Raw genomic sequence first — 21535 nt, forward strand, 5'->3', positions numbered from 1 at the left:
CTGTTGTTAATAGTGAATTATTATCTGATTGGGGAGAAGGTTCAAACAACAGAAGTACAGAAGGAAATATGAGTCCTTGGGGCAAGACTCCCAGAAGGTTAATTTACAGGTTGAGTCTGTGGTAAAGAAGGCAAATGCAATGCTGGCATTTAAAGTGAAGTAGAAAATATAAGCAAGGAGATAATGCTGATAATTTATAAGGCACAACTTAGGCTGCACTTAGAATATTTTGGACCCATATCTCAGAAAAGGTGTGTTGTTATTGCAGAGAGTCCAGAGGATACTGAAGAAGATGATTCCGGAAATGAAGGGGTTAAGATATGATGAGCATTTGCCAGCCTTGGGCCTGTACTCCTGCACTGACACATGTTTAATAAATGCAGATGATGGGGGGTAAATCTCACTGAAACCCACCGAATGTGGAAAGGTCTGGATAGGGTGGATGAGGAAAGGACTTTTTGTATGGTGGGGGTAGCTATAACAGAGAGAACAGCCTCAAAACTGAGGAGTGACCTATTAGAATAGTTAAGGAGGATTTTATTTAGTCAGAGAGCAGTGAATCTGTGGAATTCTCTGACACAGATGGCAGTGGGGGCCAAGTCTGTGGGTACATTTAAGGCAGAAGCTAATAGTTTGCTGATCAGTCAGGGCATTACAGGATATGCCGAGGAGGCAGGTGCATGGGGCTGAGTGAGAACCGGGATCAGCCGTGATAGAACGGCGGAGCAGACTTGATGGGGCTGAATGGCCTGATTCTGCTCCTATGTCTTATTGTCTTATACTGCTCGTGTTTTACACAGTGAAGACTGACACAAAATACTCATTACGCTCGGCCGCTATTTCTTTGCTCTATTACTGACTCTCCAGCATCATCTTCCAGTGATACAATATCAACTCTTCCCTTTCTTTTACTCTTTATAGACCTGAACAAAAACCCTGCCAAACAGAGCTCAATAGTTAACAAATACAACAAAGGCAATAAACACTTTCATCAATACCGACATTGACTTTTTTAATGAAAATATCTTGGTCCCATTTCAATCATTAAAATTTACAAAGATAAATAAGAACTTTAGAAAAGACTATTTATATTCAAACCCACTTAGATTAACACCACCTTGGACAGAAGGGAGAAGAGAAATAACACACATGGAAAAAAAAAAATCACACAACAGTCAGATAAAACTTCTAAGTATATATTTTCATCAAAAATGAACAGAATTCAGCACTCCAGGTGTGTGTATGCCATCGTGATAAGAAATACAGACCAGAAAACTTAAATGAGAGGACAACTCAGAAAAATGAATCATCACTATGGAAGAAAACATTAACCAGTGGAACGAGTATGACCCTCCATGGGAGACATCCCAACGATCTGAGCAGACCAGATGGTGACAAGGAAGCATCGAGCACCAGACTGAGAGTTGGAGAACTCTTCCCAGAAACAGAGGGGTTCCTTGCAGAAATACAGGACAAGGTGGTTAATAAAAAGAAAGAAAAAAAAATCGAAAATACATGAAATACAAACAAACAAGGCAATAAGTGCAGAAAATGCCAAGAGAAAGCAGACACAATCCCACACATGCCAGGATCCTGCAGAAGTTTAACTCAATCTGATTACTTACAGAGGTACAATAAAGTGGCAAATATCATTCACTAAAATTTTGCTTTAAAATACAAACTCATGAATGTCCTCCATCACTTCATAAAGGTACCATAAATTCAAGCCTGATCCAGTTTTAGAGTCAAAATCTTACAAATCATATGATAATAAATACATTATTTCAGATAGGACCATCCATAAAATCATCCGGATATAATATTATAGGATAAGCAAGCAGGAACAATTCACTCACTAGATATAACCATTCCCAACACACATATGTCCCTCTACACCAGAGGAGCACCTCACCACAGATATTGTTTGTGTCATCAGTCAGACAACCGAAAGATTTTCTCTGTCAATCAGCTTCCAAATGTTGTTACTCTGTCATTCGTTGCTACACCCTGTTGCTGATTCCCTTCTCCTCATTATAGGTTCTTACCCCGACCATCGTCCAGAGCCCCAAACTCTGCCCTGTGCAGACCTGCCTCTGGTTTCTGACCCTGCTTCATTGAACATCCAACTAATAGTTTCCCATTCTGCTTTCAGTCTTTAGAGGACAGTGGTGTTTTCTAACAACCCTTCTGAAGCAGAGAAAATGACCCATAATGTGGAAATGAGTCATCATTAAGGAGGTTAATAACCAATGTCATTCTTCCTCAGCCCAGAGATTAGAGGGACGAAGAACATCTCAGACAGAACTGCAGTCAGCTCAACTTCTTCAGACTGCAGAGAATGCAAGAAAACCTCTTCATCCACAGAGTGGTGACTGTTTGGAACCAATCACCAGTGGGAGAGCAAGAGATGAACAACAGGGCAGGATTTAAAAGGACTGCCGTGGAACTGAATCACTGGCAGGGTCCAGCCAGCCTGAGCTGATTCTCTGCTGTAAACTAGGTGTGTTATAAATTCACTAAGTACCAGAGACAGAGTTTAAAATAGAAATGACTTATTTGTCTCAGATCCAGAATTTTAAACTCCAGTCCCATTAAAGGTGAATATGCAGCAGAAGAAACTCTTCCCATGCCCAGTGACCAGGGTGCAGAACTGGGTGTGGTGACCAGCAGCAATAATTGCAGAGTTCAGCACCGATAGTCATTCTCGAAATTGTATTCAGCAATGGTGATGGACAAATATCCAGCAAGCAGCTTATTGAAACTTTCTCCCCAGTATGAACCCAGTAGTGTGTCACAAGTGTAATATGCTGAATACGCTGTAAGTTTCACTGCTAATATAACGGCCTCTCAGCAATGTTTCACTGCTGAGGTAATGGTTTCTCTGAAGCAGCCATGTTTAGGTAATGACTAGAGATAACAGGGTTTTGGAGTGCAGGGCTATCCAATGACAAAAATGTTCTTTCTTGTGAGTCTGGAAGAGAGATTTCTTGGTCTTTTGCTGGGGAGAGATGAGAAGGCACGAATGGTGAGAGTGGGCCCTTTATCTTTTTTTTTTGTTTACTTTACTAACCCTATAGTCAAAGTAAGTATTATAAAGAGCAATCGTTTAATCACATATTGTGTACCGTTTGTTATTTTGGGGTACTGATTTGTAACAGGGGACACATCACCCAGCATCCACCCAAACGAGATTTCATAACTTACCTGGGCTGGGAGGCTATCACCCCTTATATTAAGCTGCTAGCTGAAGCGAGAGTTACATAAGCTTAGATGGCTGAGTGAATCGCTTCCCACATTCACAGCAGGTGAACAGCCTCTCCCCAGTGTGAACTCAATGATGCACATTTGATTGATTTGGCTGAAAGAATCTCTCCCCAGAGATTGAGCAGGTGATCGGCCTCTACCTATTGTGAACTCGCTGGTGTTTATGTAGTTGAGATGACCAAGTGAATCCCTTCCCACACACAGAGCAGGTGAATGGCCTCTCCCCTGTGTGAACTCGCTGGTGTCTCTGTAGTTGAGATAACCGAGGGAATCCCTTCCCACATACTGAGCAGATGAACGACCGCTCCCCAGTGTGAACGAACTAGTGTTCTTGAAGGTGGGATGACTGAAAGAATCCTTTCCCACAGTCTGAACAGGTGAATGGCCTCTCCCCAGTGTGAACTCGCTGATGTACCTTCAGTTGAGATGAGAAAATGAATCCTTTCCCACAGACTGAGCAGGTAAACGGCCATTTCCCTATGTGGGCTGACTGGTGTCTCAGTAGCTGAGATGATAAAGTGAATCCCTTCCCACAGAATGAGCAGGTGAACGGACTCTCCCCAGTGTGAACTCCCTGATGTACCTTCAGTTTAGATGAGCAAGTGAATCCCTTCCCACATTCAGAGCAGGTGAATGGCCACTCTCCGGTGTGAACTGACTGGTGTCTCAGTAGATGAAATGACTCAGTGAATCCCTTCCCACAGTCCGAGCAGGTGAATGGCCTCTCCCCAGTGTGAACTCACCGATGTACCTTCAGCTTAGATGACCAAGTGAATCCCTTCCCACAAACTGAGCAGGTGAACGGCCTCTCCCCAGTATGAACTCGCTGGTGTGCCACTAGGGTGGATGACTGAGTGAATCCCTTCCCGCAGTCTGAGCAGGTGAACGGCCTCTCTCCAGTGTGAGCTCTCTGATGTACCTTCAGTTCAGATAACCAAGTGTATCTATTCCCACAGACTGTGCAGGTGAATGGCCGCTCCTCGGTGTGAACTCGCTGGTGAGTCATAAGGTCAGATGACCGAGTGAATCCTTCCCCACAAATTCAGCAGATGACCAGCCTCTGCCCAGTGTGAACTGACTGGTGTGTCCACAGGTGGGAAGACCGACTGAATTCCTTCTCACACACAGAACAGGTGAATGTCCTTGTCCCAGTGTGAACTTGCTGATGTACCTTCAGTTGAAATGAGGGACTGAATCCATTCCCAGTGTCTGAGCAGATGAATGGGATCTCTCCTGTGTAAAATGACGGGTGTGCCAGTCGGTCAGATGAGCGAGTGAATCCCTCCCCACAGGCTGAGCAGGAAGGATGATCGAGTGAATCCCTTGCTCCACTTCTTAAATATCTGGACAGAGACAGAAAAACTGGTGTGTTGTGTTTGAGATTCCCGTAGACAAGTTCCTTGTCATTTTTAACCTGTAAAAAGATTTACAAAATCCATCAATGGGTTTAGGACAACACTTCAGATGAGATCACTTGAATCATCAAGGTGCAATCTGGAATCACACTGTTACTGTGAGGTTCAACCCAAGTTGGAGACAGAAATCATCTTCTAACTGGGCACAGTGCTGGTATCTGGAATGACCATCAAATTCTCTGATGCTATTCCTGTCTCTATAAGAATGGGGCATTTCTGCCATCTCCAATCTGTGTCCTGGTTCAGTTTGACTCTCTCCATTGGTATTATTCCCTGTTCACACTGAACTGCCCCACAGTAACTGAAACAATCAAATGCAAATTAGCCCGCAGCGCACTCCACGCACCCACCACTCTCTGTGTAAAAAAACTTACCCCTGACATCCCCTCGGTATCTATTTCCAAACACCTTAAAACTATGCCCCCTCATGTTAGCCATTTCAGCCCTGGGAAAAAACCTCTGACTATCCACATGATCAATGCCCCTCATCATCTTATACATCTAAAAAAGGTTCTAAACATAAACAAGGAAATTAAACATTGCTTTGAGGATTTTCCGGAAGTATACAGAATTATGAGGGTACAGATAAGGTAAATGCAAGCAGTTTTTTCCACAAGGGTTGGGTGGGATGACAACCAGAGGTCAAGGGTAAGTGCGGAAGGTGAAAATTTAATGGATCTAGTGGAAAAACTCTTTACTGAAATGGTCGTGAAAGTGTGGAATGAGATGTCAGCACAAGTGGTGAATATGAGCTCGCTTTCACTATTTCAAAGGTGCTTGGATGGGAGCCTGGATGGTAGGGGTATGGAGGGCGATGGTCCCGGTGCAGGTAGATGCATTAGACAACTTAAATGTTTTTTTGGCATTGACTAGATGGGCCAAATGGCCTGTTTCCATACTGAACTTCTCCATGTTTCTATGACAGAGAAGCTGGCCAAACTCGTTTGGAAGGGAAAAGGTAGGAGTGACAACGGAGCAGCAAAGGCTGGAGTTTCTGGAAGCAATTGGGGAGGTGAGTGATCGATACATCCCAAAGAAGTGGAAGCATTGGAAAGGCAGGAGGACACAACCATGGCTGAAATGAGAAGCCAAAGCCAACATAACAGCCAAAGAGAAGGCAAAATAATGAGCAAAAACTATTGGGAAGCTTTTAGAAACCAACAGAAGGTGACTAAAAAAAAAGTCGGATGAGCTCAGGGCGTGGAGTTATGATATTGTAGTCATTAATGAGTCTTAGTAGCTCCGAACGGTCTGAGGCATTTAGAGGAACAAAATATCCCGGCCCTCAATATCCCTTGAAAACCAAGGTACCCTGCACCAGTTACCTTTCAACTTTTATTTTAGCAGGCACAAACAAACTCTACACATTCAAAATTTCACTTGTGAAGGCATCCCACTTACCAAGTACTCCTTTGCCAGAAAACAGCCTGTCCCAAACCACACTTGTCAGATCCTTTCAGATACCATCAAAATTGACCTCTCTCCAATTTAGAATCTCAACCCGTGGTCCAAACCTCTCTTTTCCATATTTACTTTGAATTTCATGGCATTATGATCACTAATTTCTGTCGCCAGCCCTGGATCGTTTCCTCACAGCTTATTGGACACTTCTACGTTAGGAATTCTACGTACTGATTAAGGGCACATTTGACAAACTCTACCCCATCTAGTCCTTTTACTGTATGGGAGTCCCAGTCAATATATGGAAAGTTAACATCACTTACTGAATCAACCTTTGTTTCTTGGCATGGTCTGCGATCTCTCTACAAATTTGTTCCTCTAAATCGCTCAGACTATTGCGTGCAAACAAGTCCCAATAATTGCTACAATATCATAATTCCCTGTCCTGAGCTCATTTGGCTTTCCTACAACGTTTCTTGCATTGTGATATACACAGCTCAGCTCATTCATCACACCATGCTCAAACATTCGATTGCTGACTCTATCTGAGGCCTGTACAACATCTGACTGGTGTCAAGAAAACAAACTCTCCCTCATTGTCACAAAAACAAAGTAGCTGATTGTGGACGACGGGAGGAATGGAGACAGGCTGATCCCTATTGGCATCAATGGATTTGGGGTTGAGAGGGTGAACAGCTTTAAGTTCCTCGGCATAAACATCACTAAGGTTCTCACATAGTCTCTACATACCGGCTGTGTTGTGAAAAGAGCACAACAGCTCCTCTTTCACTTCAGATGGTTGAAGACATTTGGGATGGAGCCCCAAATCCTAAGAACTATCTACTGGGATACAACTGAGAACATCCTGACTGACTGCATCACAGCCTGGTCTGGGAACTGTACTTCCCTCAATCGCAGGAACCTGCAGAGAGTGGTGCAGACAGCCCAGCGTGTCTGTAGATGTGAACTTCCCACTATTCAGGACATGTGCAGTGACAGGTGTGTAGAAAAGGCCCAAAGGATATTGGGGAACCAAATCACCACAACCACAAACTGTTCCTGCTGCTACCATCCAGGAAACAGTACCACAGCAAAAGGACAAACAGGCTCTGGGGCATCATCTTCTACCAGGCCATCAGACTGATTAATTCATGCTGATACAATTGCATTTCTGTGTTATATTGACTGTCCTATGTACAAACTATTTATAATATATTACACATTGCACATTTAGACAGAGACGTAACATAAAGATTTCTACTCATATATATGAAGGATGTATGTGATAAAGTCAATTCAATTCAATTCACTATCCACTATCTGCTCTGTCATTCTGGCTCCCATTCCCCCTACAACTTATTTTAACCACATCAACCACCCCCCACACCAGCACTAGCAAGCCTTACCACTAGTATATTAGTCCCCTCTTGTTCTGTTCCCCTAACGAACGAATCCCCTATCACCCCTTTGACTTTCCTCTGCCAGATAATCTCCCCGCAACAGTTTCTAAAGGGGCAGAGACCCTATAAAGAAGGAGGGGGGAGGGTGGGAAGTTGAAGGCTGGTAGGTTCCAGGTGAAAAACCAGTAAGGGGTAAGATAAAAGGGTTGGGGGGGGGGAAGCAGGGAGGTGATAGGCAGGAAAGGTGAAGAAGGAATAGGGGAAAACACTATGGGTAGTAAAAGAACCACCTCAACTCTGCTTCCCATTCCCATTCAGATATGTCCATACATGGCCTCCTCTACTGCCATGATGAGGCTAAACTCAGGTTGGAGAAGCAGCACCTCATAACCGTCTAGGTAGTCTCCAGCCCCTTGGTATGAACATAGAATTCTCCAACTTCCGGTAATTCCCTCTCCCTCCCTTCCTCTATCCCTATATCACTCTGCCCCCTCCCCCAGCTGCCTATCACCTCTCTCATGGTTCCGCCTCCTTCTACTACCCATTGTGTTTTCCCCTATTCCTTCTTCACCTTGCCTGCCTATCACCTCCCTGCAACGCCCCCCCCACCCCACCCCTTTATCTTTCCCCTTACTGGTTTTTCACCTGGAACCTACCAGCCTTCTCCTTCCCACCCTCCCCCCACCTTCTTTATAGGGCCTCTGCCCCTTCCCTCTAAAGTCCTGACGAAGGGTTCCGGCCCGAAAAGTCGACTTATCATTTCCACAGATGCTACCCGGCCTGCTGAGTTCCTCCAGCGTTTTGCGAGTGTTGCTTTGACCCCAGCATCTGCAGAGTATTTTGTGTTTACTCTGTGATGGCTATTTAACCTCATTCCCCTTCCTGACTCACAGAAAACCTGTGTCCTGCACCTTGTGTGTAACTCACCTCTCTTCATGTCATATCTATCACCCCCTCCAAATCCTGGATGATCCGGAATTCACCGTTTCAAGTTCAACTCCTTGAGTACAGGGTTACAAGCCACAGCTGGATGCACATCTTGTAGGTGAGGGCATCAAGGACACTGGAGGTCTCACTGCCTTCCCACCAATGTCCCCTCTAATTTGTAATGACCAGTCTGCACATAAATCTTGTAATGTGCATTTTTCACCCAGTGACAACATATGCACAGTAAATTTTATTTCGAGAGGTATTCATTTTAACAGCTAGCAAATCACTGTCGATAAGAACTTTGATCTCCTCTGGGTATGATTGAGTTCATCTGCACTCTCACACAACCTATGTAGCAGGCCTGTACTGGGTAATGAAGGATTTTCTCACCAGAGCTTTCGCACATTGTCCATATGTGGTTTGCTTGCTAAATGATGCTTTAAAAAGTCAGATTTCAAAATATCACTCCACTTCTTCCCACTTGTAAATTCTCCAGCAACTTTTGCATCGTCACAATACACACAGGTAACAGCAGTTTCTGTATTGTACATAAATATTTCCCCTGAAGCCTCCGCCAAATGACTGACTGTGGTGAACTCATTGATGGTACAGTAATGCCAGTGAATATGAAGGGAAGCGCAGTAGTCTGTCTCATTCGAGTCTGGCACATTTGTGATGTGAAAGCTATTTGTTGCCCAGGGCAATGGTGTTTGATATCATTATCTTCACAGAGTGAATGGGTCAAAACATGTCCTCACGGGTAGAAAGGTCCGGAACAAGAGGAGGTAGAACAAGCAACACACACAAAATGCTGGAGGAACTCAGCAGGCCAGGCAGCATCTGTGGAAAAGTGTACTAATGCAGAATTCCGGCATTTTGTGTGTGTTGCTTGGATTTCCAGCATCTGCAGAATGTCTCTTGTTTGTGATTGGAGGTAAAATAAAGGAGATTATCAGAACTGGCGATGTAAAAGATTTTGTTCCCTTTCTCCGAGTTCCTAACCCTTTGATGGCTGGAGCTCAGCTCTGTCTGAGAGATCCATCGGCTCCCATTCCCTCATCAGCCTAAGCTCCCCGGGTTCCGTGCAGGGATCGTGGGGCTGAGAGAGAGAGAGAAGAGAACAGGACTATCCCGGGATCGCGGGGCACAGTTTCCGGAGTCACAGCAATTGCCCCTCAGTCGGTAGTGAAAACGGTCTCACGGAGAAACACTCACCGGCAGCGATATCCGAGGCCTTTTGTGTACTGCGCATGCGTGATATTCGGGACATCCGCAACCCTGACGCCTGCGCATTCGATCGGTGCTTCAGCGACAGCGATAATTGTAACGCAGAGCTTTCAAGCTAATCGCGGTGCCATTGAAAGTTTCCGCGCGGTTCAAGTACATAACTCAGTCTTTTTTTGTGTAGAAAACTCAGCACCTCTTTTAACGCAGAAAGCAGCTCTAATAAAACAATACAATATCAGCAAACGTTCCGCGTGTTTAATGCCAAAGTAAAACGTTCTTACAAATGCAGATATAAAACACAAGAGATTCTGCTGTTGCTGGAGATGTGGACACATACACATAAAATGCTGGAGGAACTCTGCAGTTCAGGCAGCAACTAAGCAGAGGAGTACACAGCCAATGCATGCTGAAGGGGCTCGGCCTAAACGTTGTTTATTTGTTCCTCTCCACATTGGTTGCCTGATCTGTTGATTTTCACCAGTATTTTAAAGAAATTAACCATTTTTTGATCAACCAGTTCCCAAATGCTTTTGATCTTTCATTTGTAGGCACATCCTGCCGGTCTGATTCCTCTTCTTCCCCCTCCTTGTAAACTCCTGGCCGCATCTCTTTCCGGAGCCCCAAAGCTCTGATTCAGACTGGCAATTCTTTGGTTTCTGACTCTGCTCCATCGAAGATTCACTCTCTAGTCTGCTGTCAGACTTTAGCAGCGCATTGCAACAACCCAGCTGTCTGAGGCACAGTCGTTTGAAATTAGTGAAAATGACACAAAACGTTGAAAAGAGCAGGGAAGAAGGAGCTTAACCACCTTAGTCCAGAGTCCTGAAGAACGTCAAAACCACAGTGAGCTCATCGTGTTATTCAGCCTGGAGAAAATCATGCAAGAAATTCATGCATGTGTATAAGAGGATGAGAGGCTTTGATCGTGTGGATAGCCAGAGGCTTTTCCCAGGACTGAAACGGCAAACACGAGGGGGAATAGGTTTAAGCTGCTTGGAAGTAGGCACAGAGGAGATGTCAGAGCTAAGTTTTTTAAACAAAGTGTGTGTGTGTGTGTGTGTGTGTGTGGAATGCACTGCCAGCGACGGTGGTAGAGACGGATACAATAGGGTCTTTTAAGAGACTCTTAGATAGGTACATGGAGATTAGGAAAATAAAGGGCTATGTGGTAGGATAATTCTAGACAGTTTCTAGAGTAAGTTACATGGTCGGCACAACGCTGTGGGCTAAAGGGTCTGTAATGTGCTGTAGATTTCTATGATTCCATGAAATTCAAGGGAAATCTCCTAACCCACGGAGTGGTGACCAGTTGCAACCTGTCATTACAGGGAGAGTGAGGGGGGAATGGCAGGGATAGATTTTGATAAACTAATATGAGACATAAACATAGGCAGGGACCAGAGGGGCCGAGTGGCCTCTCTAGTGTACATCGTGAGTGTGGTAGAGACAGCAAGTACCTGAGACAGGGGAGTGAATACAGAACTGATTTATCTTTCACAGATCCAGAATATTAAACACTAGTCTAGTTTAAGGCTAACATCAGCAGAACAGACTTTTCCAATGCTCAGTGACTAGGGTTCAGTCCTGGGTGCGATGAGCAGCCGCAATAACTGCAGAATCTGACAGTAACAATCCCTCATGAACCTGCAGCTGCCTTCAGTCACCGTGATGGTTAAATATTTAACACAGAGCTGATTTGAACTTCCTCCCTGATGTGAAGTTGCTGATGTTGCAGCAGCTGGGATGATTGAGTAAAACCCTTTGCTCACTCCGGACAGAAATGTGGCCTCTATTTATAGTGAACTCACTAGAGCATCACAAGGTGGGTTAACTGAATGAGTCTCTTCGCACACACGGAGCAGGTGAACGGCCGCTTCCCAGTGCGAAGCTGCTGGTGTATCTGCGATGGCCGACTGAATCCCTTCCAAACTGAGAGCCAGTGAATGATGTCACACTGCTAGCAACGTCATGGCAATGTATCCAATCAGATCACGGATATGGACACGTGATCGGGCTCTCCTTGTAGCGAGTGGGGCGCTGTCTTCTCCAGCATCTCCGCCTCCACATTCAAGGATCGGCGGCATTCAAGCGCTGGTGAACTGACAGATACAGCGGAACTAACGGGCTGTAGTGTTTGTGGTTCCCATACACAAATCCTTTGACTTTTCTGCACTGTTAAAAGTTTATAAAGCACGTCAGTGGGTGTAGGACAACATTTCAACTCAGATAATTTTAGTCTCCATGGTTAGTTCTGATAAAAAAAATACTGTCACAGCTCAAAACAAGTTGGAGGAACAAGAAACACACACAAAAAATGCTAGTGGAAAGCAGCAGGCCAGGCAGCATCAATAGGAAGAGGTACAGTCGACGTTTCGGGCCGAGACCCTTCGTCAGGACTAACTGAAAGAAGAGATAGTAGAGATTTGAAAGTGGGAAGGGGGAGGGGGGGATCTGAAATGATAGGCGAAGACAGGAGGGGGAGGGACGAGGCTAAGAGTGGGAAAGTTGATTGGCAAAAGAGATACCAGACTGGGGAAGGGAGAAGATCGTGGGACGGGAAGCCTGGGGAGAGAGAAGCGGGGAGGGGACCCCGGAGGGTGGAGAGCAGGCAAGGAGTTATGGTGAGAGAGGCAGAGGGAGAAAAAAGAGAGAGAGAGAGAGAGAAAAGGGGGAATAAAAATATATTAAATAAATAAATAAGGGATGGGGTCTGAAAGGGAGGAGGGGCATGAACGGAAGTTAGAGAAGTCAATGTTCATGCCATCAGGTTGGAGGCTACCCAGACGGAATATAAGGTGTTGTTCCTGCAACCTGAGTGTGGCTTCATCTTGACAGTAGAGGAGGCTGTGGGAATCATATCAGAATGGGAATGGAAGGTGGAATTAAAATGTGTGGCCACTGGAATAACAAGACCCTTCTTGGGCCTGCAAGATGTCCCAGTAGGTATTGTAGAGACCGGTGCTTGGAGCCCAGTTGTTCCCAAACTGTGTCAACAATTTGGCTGAGGGACCAAGTCAACATTCCCCAGTCTGTTATTGACACAAAATGTACATTTATATCCTGAAAATGACACCAACTGTATATTAGATCCCGAGAATTTCGGGAGTTTGGAAAAATTAAATAAGGGTGTCTGTGGGTTTTTGTTTCCCGGGGTTTGTTTCCACGCCCTGATATCGATGTAGTGAAACGGGAGTTCAGAGCCGACACAGCCGGGTCCGATACAGGTCAGACGGGGTAAGTTACAGGCGACACTCCGCTCCGGGACCGTCGGCACCGAAACATTTAGAGTAACGCCGCAGTAATTCGGAGCAGGTCAGGAAGAATATTAAATAAAACCAACACGGGAACTTTCTGATCCGATCTCCTGACAGAGTGTGAAGGAGCCGCGGCGAAGAGTAGTTGCGGAATTTAAAATAAGCGAGCCGAGCCGGGCCCGTGTGGGCGGAAGCCGAGGAGGGCATCGATGCCTGCGAACGGGGGAAGTAAATCTGCAACGAGCTTTGGAAACTGTCCGTGGACAAAGTCGAAGACAGCGGGGCTGAGCGGTACCGGACAGTGTGAACAGATGTGACCGGATCGCGGGAATCACTGTCGCTGAGAAAGTTCCCGAGGCTTTCTCGGCCTTGCATATCAGTCAGAATCCTGATGGACAGAGATTTACACTGATTTCCAAACCGTTCCCGGCCTCCTTTCCGAACCCTGCTCTCCGTGCAGCGCCCCGAACCGGAACGTTTCTCTCGGCACCGGCACCTGTGAGGCGCCGGCGATTCCTGGAATATGACTGGCTTTCTACCGTCCTCACGCCATTACTCCCGTTCGTGTTAATACTACTATTCAACGCTCTGACAGTCAGACACATTTTAGTGACCAGTCGCGTCCGTAAGGGGCTGAGGGGTCAGAGCAAGGCGGAGAACCGCAGTGACCCGGAGATGGAGAGCAGGAGGAGGTCTGTGATCTTACTTCTCACCATCTCCGGAAGCTTCATCACCCTGTGGTCGGTGAGTGTTGCCGAATTCCTTTACTACATTATTGCCGGACTGGATCAAAATAATTAGAACGATTCTGAATACATGTTTCAACACACCGGAGACATGCTGATGTTATTAAGTTGCTGCACAAACACGTTTATTTATCGGGTAACTCAGTCCAAGTTCAGACAACAGTTCATCAGCGCAGCGAAATAATCCGTTCGTCTCAATTATTCAATTAATTCATAAACATAATGTCTAAGTTCTTCTCAGAGGCGGTCGCAGTGTTTTCACTCTTGACACTACAGAACTCGCGGTCATTGGAGAACATGGCCGCGGGTGGAATAGAACTGCTTTACAATCCGAGAGTGACAGGGCACGGCAACAGAACCTTCGGTGAACAAATCTCCCGACCTTTACCTCCTACCAATTATTAAACCCTTTCTACCTTTTATATCCGTGCTCTTGTCACAACCACAGCATTTTCCATAATGAATCCCATACCCTAATGTAAATTTCCTTTGATCAAGTGAACGGCAAAGCTGTTGCTCCTCGAGACTCCTGAGATCAGGTCGGACCTGGTCTATGCTCGGATTGAGTAGGCAGCACGGCAAAGAGATTTAACTAATTGAATTCTACATCGGCACGTCCTTTAACACGGGATCAGCAGACAACGTCCACATCCACAGATACCCTAACCTCAACATTCACTTGTCTCTCGTAAGTTGGTATCAACTTCCTGATGAGTTTACCTTCACAGGGTTTGCCTCAACAAGATCCAATTATCTCCTGCAGAAAGTCTAAAGATGACTTGCATGACATTGTTAGGAAGATGTCATTTCCTGGGATGTTCATGAGGATGTAACAAAGAATTTCAGTGAACGCAACGCGGTAGAACCATCAATGGGCACTTTACCGAGGCGTTTGGCGAATTTCTGGCGGTTAATTCAGACAGTCAAATGACAAGGAACATGACCATGAAACCACAGGATATCGGAGCAGACTTGTGTCCTTCGTTCCATCGATCTCTTCCAACTTTCCATCGCGGTTGATCTGTTCCTCAACACCAACTTCCTTCTCTTTCCCTAAAACCGTTAGTCCCCTAACCAATTAAGAACCTGTGAACATTTTTCTTGGCCTACGCACCTTCATGGCATCGGGTTTGAGTCGGGAAATGAATGCCAGCATTACATTTGCCTTCGCTAGCACCGAATTAACCTGCGAGTTAGCCTTCAGGAAATGCAAAGCAAGACCTGTGAATCCGTATGCAGCTCGGATTTCACAATGTTCTGCCCAGTTAGAAACTTTTCCCTGCGCATTAATCATTCCTTTCACGACACAATTCCATACGCTGTATTTCACCTGTCACTTCTTTATCCATTCTGTCAACTGACACCCTGACGGCGACAGTACTTGTCTCTACAAGTAGATCCTGTCCATCTGAATCCCATCCATTCGCTGACTGATCACTGTTGAAAAGCTCATCCACCAGTAGTTATCTGGCGTATCTCTGCATCAATATATAGCGATAGACTATTTACTACAGCAATCTCTGATCGTTTCCCATATCATTGTATCATTTCTTAATGCATGCATTACTAAATGACAATAAAAGAGGGCTGCGTGTCTTCATAATCTAAATAATATCCTTTGATAAGGATAGTCAGGATCGGAGGACACTCATGTAAAATTCCAACATCTCTTCCACTCTAATGACGACATTCTGTCAGATTGCACAGATCCCTGCAGTGAGCTCACAAACTATGCCCATCTGAAGAGTGACTGTAGATTTACTCATTTACACAGATGCTGCCTGGCCTACTGGATTTCTCCAACATGTTTGTGTATTGCTTTCGATTTCCAGCATCTGTAGATTCTCTCGCGTTTGTAAATGTAGATGTGATGTATTCATTTAACACTTCGTTCATTTTCCGTGTGTTCTGCACCTTATCACCGTTGACGCTAGTGGCGTCCATTCCAAACCTAAGCATGAAATTGCCTATTTACCCCAAAAATACATTACAGTGCAAAAGTAATTGGCACACTTACGTAGGTAGAGCGCCTAAGATTTTTGCACAGTACTGCATTTATCATTGTAGAGCAGAGAACGTGTTGGTAAATGGGTTTAACATTTTGTTCATGTCCTGTGGTTCTGCACTTTATCACCGTTGACGTTAATGGCGTCCATTCCACACCCAGGCATGAAATTGCCTATTTACACCAAATATACATTACCGTGCAAAAGTCATTGGCAGATTTATATAGATAGGGCATGACTAAATGTCTCTCAGGTGCTCTCTGTTCCCTCCCCTCTATTCTCAACAATGATACCATTCTCACTGTCAGTCCACAATAGAGACCAATATCAGAACCAGGTTTATCGCCGCTCTCAGTTTTTTTCTGTATATGCATGACATTTGCACAGCACCATAAAGGGTGTCCTCTCGGTTTCTCTTCTATCCTTTCCAGTAGGGATATTTCATAGCGGCCCAGCACTGCTAATGTACTGCCACGACCCTTGGACTCCACAAGGAACTGCTCGGACCCAGCGAACTATCTCTGACCATATCCCGTCATTTTTCATGACGATGTCCTCAGTGACCATTGCCAAAGGCCTAATTTGGCCAGCCGGGATTATTAATCTAACATGAACATTGTGCCACTGACGACTTCTTAAAAATTCCACAGTTGTGCACCGCCCGTTGATAATATAATATCGCGAGGTGCTCTCCGCTGTAATTTTAGAGGCTCTCTCCAGAGTCCAGCACGTAGATGCCATTATGAAGAATGCATGTCAGCACCTCTACTTTCTTAGAAGTTTTTAAAGATTTGGCATGTCATTAAAACATAGAAATGTTTCTGTGTGAATTTGTGGTGGAGAGTACATTGACGGGTTGCTTCATGGTCCAGCAAGGAATCACCAATCCCCTTCTACAGCAAACCTACAAAAAGCAGTGGATGTGCAGTAACAGAGAGCTAATGGCGGGAGAGTTAGAAACAGAGGGACAATATAGTCAGAATCAGAACCAGATCTGTAAGCACCGGCGTGTGTTGTGGAATTTGTTACCCTAGCAGCAGAAGTTCAATGTAATCCATAATGTAGATGATAAATAAGTAAACAGATAAATAATTAACTAAATTACAGAATATGGGTGTTACAAGAATTACCCCTCGTAATAATGATCAGTGAGGCACAGAGAATCTGTATTTACTGACAAGTAACTTTTATTATTTCTACTAGAAAGTACGTGGGTTCACATTCATATCTACCTGCACGCACCCTTCTAGAACCCCTGACACTTCGTGAACAGACAATGAAGAGAAAAGGTATTACCCGCGAAAGTAGTATCCTGATTTGGCGTTTGTGTTCTGCAGGTGGTCTAAAGCCGTGTGAAAAGCCTCTGAGATTACGTCTGTCTTTGACCTATTGTGACAATAGGCAAATTGTAATGGGTCCAGGTACTTGCTAGGGCAAGAGTTCAGTCTAGTCATGACCAACCTCTCAAAATATGTCTTCACTGTAAATATGAGTGCTACCAGGCGACAGTCATCAATGCGCCTCACATTATTCTTCTAAGGCACTGGTATAATTGTGGCCGTTTTGAGCAAGTGGGAAATTCCATCCGTAGCAGTGAGAGGTTGAAAATGTCCCTGAATACTGCCGACAGTTGGTTGGCACACGTTTTCAGAGCATTACGAATTATTCCATCCGGACCTTAGGTCTTCCAGACTTCACCCTCTTTATAGACAGCCTAACATTGGCCTCCGTGAGAGAGATCACAGGGTCACCGGGTACAGCAGAGATCTTCACAGCTGCAGTTATCCATAGATCGCTGCAGGTGTTCTCGCAAACTAATAGGGTGGTTAATATGATGTCATGAAAAAACTTCAATTACCCTGATGTACTCTAAACTGAGACCTTCCTATTGCAAATGGGGTAGAATTTATTAGGTACATCTAAGAGAGTCACTTAAATCAACATGCAGATGGTTCAACACGAGGGAGAGCTGTACTGGATCTGGCGTTGCGCGATGCGCCTGGCCAGGAGACTGACCATTCAATGAGTGAACACAACTCTTTAAGTTTCAAGGTAATTATAGATAAGGATAAGCACGGATTTTGCGGGAGAGTATTAAACTGAAGCAGGGCAAATAACAAGGTCACTGGGCAGAAACTAGAGAAAGTTAATAGGGAACAGCTGTTTTTGCAAAGACTACATCCAGCACGTCAGGGATATTAAAGACCAACTACCCACAGTACAGGGCAGGGATGTTCCAGTCAGAGGGAAGGACGCGGATCACAAGGTTATTGGACCTTCAAGTTCGAGAACTTAGTGAACAAGAAATAAGAAAAGCATGTAATGCTTAGGAAGCTCGACTCAAATGGAGCCCTGGAAGGTTAATAAATATGCCAGCAAAGACCTCAAGAAGGAAATTAGGAAAGCCAGGAGAGGCCATGAAAAGTCCTTGGCAAGTAGGATTAAGGAGAATCCCAAGGCACTCTGTATACACGTCAAGAGCAAGAGGATAACTAGGGAAAGCAAGAGACCACCCAGGGATAAAGGCAGGAGGAAGCATTTGCTTGGATGTGAAAGATGTGGCTGAGCTCCTTAATGAATAACTTATATCAGTATTTGCCAATGAGAAGGATATGGAGGAGCGGATGTGGGACAGTGTCCAGATTTTTAATATGCCAAGGAATTTGGAAGTAAAGGAGGAAATAGTGGTCTCTTAATTAGAATTAAGCTGTTTAATTCCCCAGGGCCTGATGGGACATACCCCAAGTTATTAAGAGGCAAGTGAAGGGATTGCTGTGACCTTGATCATTATCTTTGTGTCTCCCTAGCGGCAGGCAGGGTCCTGGAAGACTGGCAGGAAGCTGATATTGATCCATCTTTCAAGAAGGGAACCAGGGATAAACTTGGAAGCTATAGAAGGCGGAGTCTCACATTAGTGGTAGGGAATTCACTGGAGAGAACTCTTATGATTCTTACACGATATATGAATATTTGGAAACTCATAGTCTTATTAAGAAGAGCCAGCGTGGCTTTGTGCAGGACAAATCATGTGTTACTAACTTAAGTGCGTTTTCCGAAGAACTGGTGAGGGTGATTGGTGACGGTAGAATTGTGGATGTAATATACATGGATTTTATTGAGGCGATTGACGGGGTTCCTCGTGGGAGGCTCTTTCAGAAGATTACGCCATTTAGATTCAGAACAGACTCACCCATAGAAGAAGTGGGTGGTAATAGGAGAGACTTATACCAGCGGGAGGTCTGTGATTAGTGCTGTTCTACAGGGATATGAACTGGGACCTCTACAGTTTGTGATGCATATAAATGACCTAGATGAAATGTACATGGGTGGGTTAGTAAGTACGCCACCGATACAAAGTTTGGTGGCGTGGATAGCGTTGAGAATGGCAAAGAACACATTGGGATATCCTGCAGAACAGTTACAGATATGGGTGGGGAAGTGGCAGATGGAGTTCAATGCAGCGAATGTGAGATGTTGCACCTTGGTGGTTCAAATGTAAAGAGATTGTACACTGTTAGTGACAAGACGGGCAAGAACATAGGGATCTCGGTGTGCAAGCTCACAGCTCGCTGAAAATAGCTACAGAGGTTGATAGGGCAGTTAAGAAGGCAAATGGCATGCTTTCCTTTATTAGCTGAGATATTGCGTTCAAAAGTCAAAGTTATCCTACCCCTTTATAAAACTCTAATTAGGTCACATCTGGAGTAATGCACATAGATCTGGTCACGCCATTATCGCAAGAATATCGAGGATTTGGAAAGGGTGCACGAGAGGTTTACCAGGATATTACCTGGATTAGAGGGCATGAGCTATAATTAGTGGTTGGACAGACTTGGGCTGTTTACTCTGGAGTGCTGAGGGGAAAACTGATCGAGGTTTATAAGATTATGATAAGTATAGAGTAGACAGACAAAATCATTTCCTCGGAGTGAAGTATCTAATACCGGAGGGCAGGCATTTCTTGTGAGAAGGAATAAGATCAAAGGAGATGTGAGAAGCAAGTTCCTTTACAGAGATTGGTGGGTGGCTGGTATGCTCACCTGGGGTAGTGCTGAAGGCAGATACACTAGGGACTTGTAAGAAAGGCTCAGATGAGCACATGACTGCGTAGAGAATGGAGGGGTATGGGCATTATGTAGGTATAAGGGGTTAGTTTTATTTGGTCAATTGGTTACTCATTTGTTCAGTTCAGCACAATATTTTGGGCCAAAGTGTCAGTTCATGTGTTGTTCTGTTCTCTTTTCTATGTCTCTGTTCTATAACATTGTAACTCTACAATATTTCAATGAGATTTTCAGTTCATTGTGCTGTTTTACCTATCGAGCTCCAGAACCTCTTCCAACATTTTTGGAATTTTGCCAGCCCATTCCTCATTTCCATAAAGGATTCTCACATCACTCCCTGGGACTGGGAGAGGTTCCCCATCACCAGGATGAAGAGTGGGGAATCCTCTGTCGGGGTTCCCTTCTCTGTGAGCTCTGTGATTTCCTGTAAACAATGAACTTGTTGAATGACAGCCAGTGTGAAAGAGAATGCAGAGGGCAATATCTTCTCAGCGATGGGACATCCCAGTGACTTTGAACACAGGACTAGCCTCTTTATCCATTCTGTAAGTTTCTGGGATATGTTGGGACCAGGTTAGGTCCTCAGAGATCTTGACACGCAGGAACTTGGAACTGCCCACTCTCTCCACTTCTGATCTCCCTATGAGGATCGGTATCTGATCCCTTGTCTTGCCGTTCCTGAATTTCACAATCAACCCTTTCGTCTTACTGACGGTGCGTGCAATGTTGTTGCTGAGACACCACTCCACTAGCTGGCATATCTCGTTCCTGTGCGCCCTCTCGTCTCCATATCATATTCTACCAACAATGGTTGTGTCATCAGTGCATTTATAGATAGTATATGAGCTATGTCTAACCGCACAGTCATGGGTGTACAGAGAGTACAGCAGTGGGCTAAGCACACCGCCCGCCCCCCCCCCGCCCCGAGGTGCACCAATGTTGACCGTCAGCGTGGAGCAGATATTAACACCAACCCGCACCAGATTGTGGTCTTCCAGTTAGGAATTCGAGGATCCAATTGCAGAGGGAGGCACAGGGGCCCAGGTTCCGTAACTTCTCAATCAGGATTGCGGGAATGATGGTGTTAAATGCTGAGCTATTGTCACCAAACAGCATCCTGCATAGGTATTTGTATTATCCAGGTGGTCTAAAGGCGGATGAAGAGCCATTAACATTGCTTCTGCCATTCACCTGTTGTGGCGATAGGCAAATTACAGTGGGTCCAGATGCTTGTTGAAGCAGGAGTTTACCCTAGTCATGACCAACCTCTCAAAGCATTTTATCACTGTCGATGTGAGTGCAGCCAGGTGATAGTCATTAAGGCAGCTCACATGAATCTTCTTCGGCACTGGTATAATTGTTGCTTTTTTTTTGGAGGAGTGGGAAATTCCACCCGCAGCAGTGAGAGGTTGAAAATGTCCTTGAATACTCTCGCCAGTTGTTTGGCACAGGTTTTCAGAGTCTTTCCAGGAATTCCATCAAACCTTTCGCCTTGCGAAGATGCACTCACTTTAAAGATAGCCTAACATCGGCCACTGAGACGAAGACCAGAGCGTCACCGCGTTCAGCAGGGGTCTGCACAGCTGTAGTTGTACTCGCGCGTAGTTGGGTATATCTGGTAGTGAAGCACCGCTGCCATTCATGCTATTGGGTTTTGCTTTATAGGGAGTAATGTCTTGCAAACCCTGCCAGAGTTGTCGTACATCCGATGTCGCCTCCAACCTCGCTGGAAATTGTCGCTTCACCCTCCACAAATCATACCTGGTTTTCTGGTACAGACCAGATCGCCAGATTTAAATGCCACAGATCTAGTCTTCAGCAGACGACG

General features: G+C 45.0%; 1 protein-coding gene across 1 annotated transcript in view; it reads right to left on the reverse strand.

Moving 5' to 3' along the window:
• Positions 1 to 21535, reverse strand: part of LOC140207913 (uncharacterized) — a 64137-nt gene that overhangs the window by 17262 nt on the left and 25340 nt on the right. Inside the window, 5 exon segments of the mRNA XM_072276455.1 lie at positions 3500 to 4297; positions 11066 to 11094; positions 12978 to 13387; positions 16940 to 17029; positions 20037 to 20131. Coding sequence (XP_072132556.1) covers positions 3500 to 4297; positions 11066 to 11094; positions 12978 to 13387; positions 16940 to 17029; positions 20037 to 20131 — 1422 coding nt within the window.

The sequence above is a fragment of the Mobula birostris genome, chromosome 13 (assembly GCF_030028105.1).
Source record: "Mobula birostris isolate sMobBir1 chromosome 13, sMobBir1.hap1, whole genome shotgun sequence".
NCBI classification, from domain to species: Eukaryota; Metazoa; Chordata; class Chondrichthyes; order Myliobatiformes; family Myliobatidae; genus Mobula; species Mobula birostris.